A 7,112-nucleotide genomic window follows, 5' to 3' on the forward strand; every position below is an offset into this window, starting at 1 on the left:
TCTCGACAAATGAAAGTAACATGAGTGTTAGAAAAGATCTTGCAAAGTAAATGTAAATCCTACGTGTGTGAAAAGAAGAGCACGAATATTTCGAACTTCAAGTGCCGTACAACTAGTGTTGCATGCTTTTACTAAATATCTAAAATCTCCTAAGATATATAAAATTGTTTGTTTTAGTATAATTCAATACATAATTATAGAATAATTTAATAGAATGGCTTAAATTTAATATCTTTGATAATTTTATTAACAAAAATTTTGTAAATATTATTTGCAACACCAGCCTTTGGCTTTATTCGCACGAGCGATAAAACTGTGTGGTGATTTTCAAATACCGGTATAAAAATGTTTTATTTTCAACTAATTTCCGAACGTTCATTCTAGTGTCGACTTTGACGTTAAACATAAATTTTAGCACTAAATTGATTTTCTGTCTCTATCATTCTTACATAAAATAATATCTAGACATCTCAAGTCACTTGGACTAAAATCGCTGTTTTCATAAAGTGGAACGCAGGGACAGCTGACCGATCGGTAAGTTTTTTGTTTGTTGCGCAATAAGTACAATATGAAAAAGCGCGGGAAACTTGGAAATAGGCGGACGTGTTTTTTTTTAATCTTGATATAAAATAATTAATTTTGTAAATATAAGTTATCAGTAGGGTTAAATTTTCTGTATATTTTGTAGATTAGTGTTTTTTAGTTTAGTTCATCATTTTTGGTAAGTTTTTGCATATATTTAAACTGTAGAATAGTAAGGTCTTATGAATTTGCCGCCTGATCCGGGGGGCTTAGTCCCTCCGGCGGGCAACTTTGTCACAATTGAGACTGAAAAGTCACATAATTATGCCTCCGAGTCGGGTATGGAGACAGATGCATCTGCATCAGCCCGGCCTCTAAAAGAAGTCGCCGACATGTATGCAAGCGTTGCAATAAAGACGTAAAAACACGGCTCTTCTGATGATAACCTACATGGCTGTGATTGCGAAGATCTTTCTCAGACTAGTCAACCCCAATCGATTAACAAACTTATTACCTCAGAAACCCCGATTCCCGCGCAAACTGTAGGCAGGAAAGTATATGATGGTTCGGATAGTGCGCCTTTTGTTATTCACGTACAAAAACATATTATTCAGGACAATGACTCTACCACTTTGCATCCACTTTCGTTTGGGAGATTCCTACAACGTAACAATTTTAAAAATATTATTAATGGTAGTGTTAAGAGGATAGGCAGAAATAAAATTTCTTTGGCTTTTCTACATTTATTGACGCCAACTCTTTTATTACTCATGAAAATCTGTCTAAATTTAATTATAAGGCATTCATTCCGTCTTTTAACGTAACTAGAATGGGTTTAGTGCGTGGTGTGCCAGTAGAGTGGTCTCCGGAAGAGATAATAGAAAATTCATCTGTACCAATTGGTTGTGGACCTATTTTAAAAGTCCGCAGATTAAACTTTAAAACTTTAGTAGACGGCTCTATGGTGTGGAAGCCCTCTCAAACCATTGTATGCACATTTGATGGCCAAGTTCTTCCAAAACGAATTTTTATGTCCTACAATTCAATGCCTGTGGACCTTTATATTTACCCTACTATACAGTGCTTTTATTGCTGTCGGTTTGGGCACACTAAAATACAATGTAGGAGCAAACCAAGGTGTTACAAATGCGGCGATAGCCATACTGGGGACTCTTGTGACAGGGATCTTAAAGACAATACTGTAAAACAATTCAATATCATGGAATTTATTACAGCATTAATTAACCTTTTATCCTCATTTAACATATCACCGTCCAACGCTGCTTCACTTCATAGTCTCATTTCTTCGATATCACCCCAAAATGGACAATCAAGTTCATTTAATCCAATGGAATTGCCGCGAGCTCAATAAATAAAAAAAAGTGATATTATTTATTTAATAAATAAATACGAACCTTTAGTTTTTGCCTTGTGTGAAACATGGTTCAAATCAAATAATATATTTAAAATTAATGGTTATACAACAGTAAGAGAGGATAGACCAGATGGATATGGTGGAGTAGCTATACTTGTGAAGGATTCAATTCCTTTCACTGTGGTTTCTCTACCATCACACAGTGAAGAAATCTCAATCATAGCTATAATTATAAATAAAACATGTATTATATCTGTATATATATCTCACCCTTCTCATTCTTCACTTAATGAAATTAACAGTATTCTTTCCACACTTACTAATCCTTATATACTGTTAGGTGATTTTAACTGCCATCACCAGTCATGGGGTAGTTCAACTTCTAACTCCTATGGGGAAGAACTACTCAATATATTTGATACACATAATTTATGTATACCCCCACACGTCGCAGTGATCCAAGTCAGAACAATAGCGCAATAGATTTATCTGTCTGCACTCCTAACTTTGCTTCTCGTCTCACTTGGTGCACCCTTCCCTTAACATATGGTAGTGATCATTTCCCTATCAAAATATCTTTTCCATTCCCAATCCCACATTCACAACCTAGAATATCTCACTTAAAACACAAACTTCCACATAGTAAGAGCAGCACTTGGCTAAATTATAAAAATTATGTTGACAATCAGCTATCTTCTCTTCCAATTGTCAATAATGGAAATGAGCAGGATTGTGCAGAAGTATTAGCTAAAATTCTTGTTTCCGCTGCAGATGATGCTTTCCCAGTAAAATTAATCATTCATTTAGGAAGATCCCAATGCCTCCGTGGTGGGACTCGGAATGCACAGCTGCAGCTAAAAAACGTAAAGAAGCTGAAATAGAATATAGTTTAAATATGACCCAAGAAAACTTCATATACCTCTCTAGTATTATTACACAGACTCGAAAACTCTATAAACTGAAGAAAAGAGAGAGTTGGCATAATTTTTGCTCTGTCATTTCACCGAATACACCCCTTCAGCTGTTTGGCGTAATATTAGGAGATTCCGGTCTGCATTTTCCGACCACACTACTTCCCGTATCCCGGATAATTTAGCAGGTGAATTTATAGATACATTAGCTCCTCCCTGGGTACCTCAAGAAGTTACTTTACAACCGGTAATTCGTGTGGAATCCAATATAACCTCTGATGACACGTCATTAAAAATCCCTTTCAATATTGAGGAATTGAAAGGTATCCTTTCTAATACTGTAGACTCATCTCCAGGTATCGATGGCATCCCATACTCATTTTTATCTAATGCTAGTCCCACTGTTCATTCTTATTATTTATCTCTTATCAATTCCGTAATGACAACAGGAAACATTCCTCAGATGTGGAAACGTCATGTGGTGTTGCCAATTCTCAAACCTAGTAAAATTCCGTCTGATATTTCATCATATCGTCCTATCGTTCTCAGTCCGGTTCTAATGAAAATAGCAGAGCATCTTATTAAAAATCGGCTAGAATGGTACATAGAAAATAAAGACTTACTGCCAAAAACTCAATACGGTTTTCGAAAAGGAAAAAGTACATTCGACTGTTTAAGTATTTTTACTACAGATGTTCGTTTATCCTTCTCAAAAATTGCTCGACAGTTGCTGTATTTCTAGATATAAATGGGGCTTATGATAACGTCATATTATCTATCCTGCATAAGAAATTACAATCACTCAGCGTTCCAATAAATCTCTCAAATTTCATAATAAACATTTTACATGATCGTACGGTTAGCATTTCAACTACTCAGCAACAGTTAATTCGACATGTATGGAAAGGGCTTCCGCAAGGCTCGGTACTTAGTCCTTTGTTATACAATATATACACGTACGACTTGGACCGCTCTTTTAATAATGATGTTCAAGTTTTACAATATGCGGACGACTTACTACTATATTATAGTTCCCATTCAGTAGAACACGCTTGTTTAGTTTTAAACTCTGCTCTTCAATCTCTATCGTTATGGCTTCTCCAAAACGGCTTAGATATTTCCACTTCTAAAAGTGCAGCAGTTTTATTTTCCAAAAAAGGAGTCCCCAAACAATAAACGTTATTTACCGTGATACTCCAATCCCAGTCAAAAATAATTTTAAATATTTAGGCGTAGTCTTGGACTCTAAACTTTCTGGTACTTCACATTGCGACTACGTTGTTAATAAGGTTGAGCGCCACATTAACATGCTAAGATGTTTATCTGGTGTGTGGTGGGGCGCCCACCCCATTCATTAAAACTTGTTTATAATGCTATAATTAGAAGCATTTTTGATTATGGTTCATTCTTGCTGGTACCAGGTGCAGCTTATTCTTTTAAAAAATTAGATAACCTTCAATCAAAATCACTACGCATAATTACAGGGGCAATGAAATCTAGCCCTATTAATGCATTGCAAGTGGAGTGTTGTGAACCTCCACTATGTCACAGGAGGCAATACCTTGCTGATAAATACTTATTTAAAATTATTCAATTTTCCTCCCATCCCCTCTTTCCATTACTGGAAGCTCTGTCTAAATACTATTCCACTATACCTAGTCATCGTTCCCGTAATCCTCCATGCCTAATTATAAGTTATAAAAAAATCTTTTCCATCCCGGCCCCCACTCATCGTTTTAATAAATTCCCGCTCTTCAACAACTGCTACAACTCGTTAATTTTCTCTCCTAGTATAATTTATGACTGTGTTAATAAAACTGCGCCCAATATAAAAATCTCATTCAACGCATTTCTTGAAGAACGTTTTGAGGGCTTCCATTACCTGTACACAGATGCTTCTAAATTTTCATTTTCGGAATGTGTTGGCATTGGTGTTTTTCACTCTCAATACAAGATCGTTCAAAAAATTAAGCTTCCTCCGGAATCATCTGTTTTACTGGCGAATGTTTTGGAATACTGAAGGCTATAGAATATGTTCTTTTACTTAAATTAAATAAAGCTGTTATCTTTTCCGATTCGCTAAGTGCTCTACAAGCCATCTTTAAATTTCCTTTTAAATATAACGGTATTTTGCCAGTTATTCTCCAAATAAGAGAGTTGGCGCACAAATGTATTTTGAGGGGATACTTATTATATTTTGTATGGATTCCTAGTCATTCTGGAATCCACGGCAACGAAACCGTCGACAAACTAGCTAAGGATGCGGTGCAAAGTGGTGACTTATTTCCATTTAAAAACTACAGTCAAGACTTACAATCATGCCCGAAATTGTTTCTACGAGACTCTTGGAAAGAAACATGGTCATCTAGTTGCATAATAAAGGGCCGCTACTACTCCGTCATCCAGCCTCAGATCCCAACGAAACCGTGGTTTTTCAGAGTTAAGTTTGACAAGGTCGAGACTTCTATTCTTATTCGTATTAGGCTTGGTCACACTTGTGTCCCTGCTCACCTCGCCAGACTCAATATAGTAAACAGCCCTATGTGCGTTTGTGGATCAGATGTTGGCGACTTAAATCATATTCTGTTTTCTTGCTCTCAATTTGACCGTACATCTATGATTTGCTCCCTTCTAGACCTTTGTATTCCTTTTCCATCTTCTATCCTCTCTTTACTTAGTACAAATAATTTTTCTGTGTATAAATGTATTGCATCATTTTTCATTAAGAACAATATAAAATTGTAATTATTTCATCCTCATCCATCATTAGTGTTATGTTTTTGTAAATTGTATTTTTATTTAATTTTTATTTTATGTAAGGCATAGTTTTTCCTTTTTCCTTTCAAACCCTCCTGATATCCTCTTTTCTAAATTTCTTTACCAGTCTTAATTTTATATCTCAAACTGTTTCCCTACCTTTGTCCTATGCAAAACCGTCAGCAAAGAAACCTAACATTGCAATCTCAAGCTGCGCAAGCCAATATTATGAATATTTGCATCAACTTGTCTTTGGCTAAATGCATTAGACGTGCGAAGCCATGAAGAAAAAAAAAAAAAAAAAAAAAAGTACAATATTCACACCAAATACAATAACAAAACGTTTTCAACTTAGTGAATTAATTAAATCACCAAGTCAACTCACAATGAACAACAGTGCGTTCATGGACAGACTGCGCTCGTTTCTCGGGATACGACAGGAGCCTCCTGCAAACGATTTTCGCAATCCGATTTGGGGCTCTGACGACGAAGACGACGGCGATGAACTCTACACGAGAAACGAGATGGAATCCTTCGAGGAGTCTATGGATATGCACCGAGAATTCACTAAACAGATGCACGATATGCTTAAATCTTTCGGAAGTATGTTCGGGGACATGAGGTTGTTTTTCCAAGACGACCAGTTCGAGAACTTTCCAGGCCTCACGGACGGTGTCGCAGAAGGTAGTGGCATGAACCGTAGTAGCCTGCGGGACTACTATTTAAAACCAGGTTACCTTGGCCACAAAGTTGAGCATCCTAAAGAAGACATCGATTTGGACGGCAAAATCTCTTCACATGAAATATCAGGTTTGTTGAAACAGAAAGAAAGTGACCAGAATGCGGGACCTGCCGTGCCTTTCGATGGAAGCATGGTGCCTGGAAGGTCTTTCTGTCAGACAATTATCACAACCAGTGTTACAAAACCAGATGGAACAGTGGAAACCCGAAGGATCATTAAGAATGGAAATGAAGTAATTGAAGAGACCACAACATCAGCCCCTGATAGCAGAGGGCCAGGACCATACAACCAAAGCATGGATACATTTAATAACGCAGGATTCATCTACAACCAAGTCATGTCGGAGCTTTCTACATTATTTAAAAATTTCTATTAAACTTGTATTAGTCATACCAGTTCTGAATGTTTAGTCTTTTAAGATTCTACATATAGTATCTTTCCAAACAAACAATGATTTTGTTTATATAAATGTGATAAATGGGAATAAAAATGGAATATTGCCAAACTTATGCTTAGCTTTGTATTTTATTTTACAAATACTTTAAAATGTATTTGAAAGTCTCAAATTGTAATTGTTAGATTATATTGTGATATAATAGATTTAATATTTCCATGCTTCACATGAAATGATTTCACAATTACAATTGAACTTTAATGGCTGGTTTAAAATATGCTATCTGAAATTTTATGTATTATGTATTAATTATTTGCTAAATATTTATTGAGCCATTAAAGCATTACTACTTAATAAATGTTCAGACCACAGGAGCGAGCAATATTATTATTGGTTATGAAATAACATGTT

The 7,112-nt window shown here is 35.8% G+C and overlaps 1 protein-coding gene across 1 annotated transcript; it reads left to right on the forward strand.

Moving 5' to 3' along the window:
• The first annotated feature begins 426 nt into the window (after positions 1-426).
• Positions 427-7,075, forward strand: LOC119190061. Its single transcript, XM_037441089.1, has 2 exons — positions 427-534; positions 5,921-7,075. Exon 2 carries the CDS (start codon positions 5,952-5,954, stop codon positions 6,681-6,683), a length of 732 nt encoding a protein of 243 aa, XP_037296986.1. The 5' UTR covers positions 427-534; positions 5,921-5,951; the 3' UTR covers positions 6,684-7,075.
• Positions 7,076-7,112: the final 37 nt, after the last annotated feature.

The sequence above is a fragment of the Manduca sexta genome, chromosome 21 (assembly GCF_014839805.1).
Source record: "Manduca sexta isolate Smith_Timp_Sample1 chromosome 21, JHU_Msex_v1.0, whole genome shotgun sequence".
Lineage (NCBI taxonomy): Eukaryota > Metazoa > Arthropoda > Insecta > Lepidoptera > Sphingidae > Manduca > Manduca sexta.

Excerpts from the sequence above, each read along its gene's own strand:
- LOC119190061 (XM_037441089.1), top strand. The coding sequence starts at position 5,952 with ATGAACAACAGTGCGTTCATGGACAGACTGCGCTCGTTTCTCGGGATA.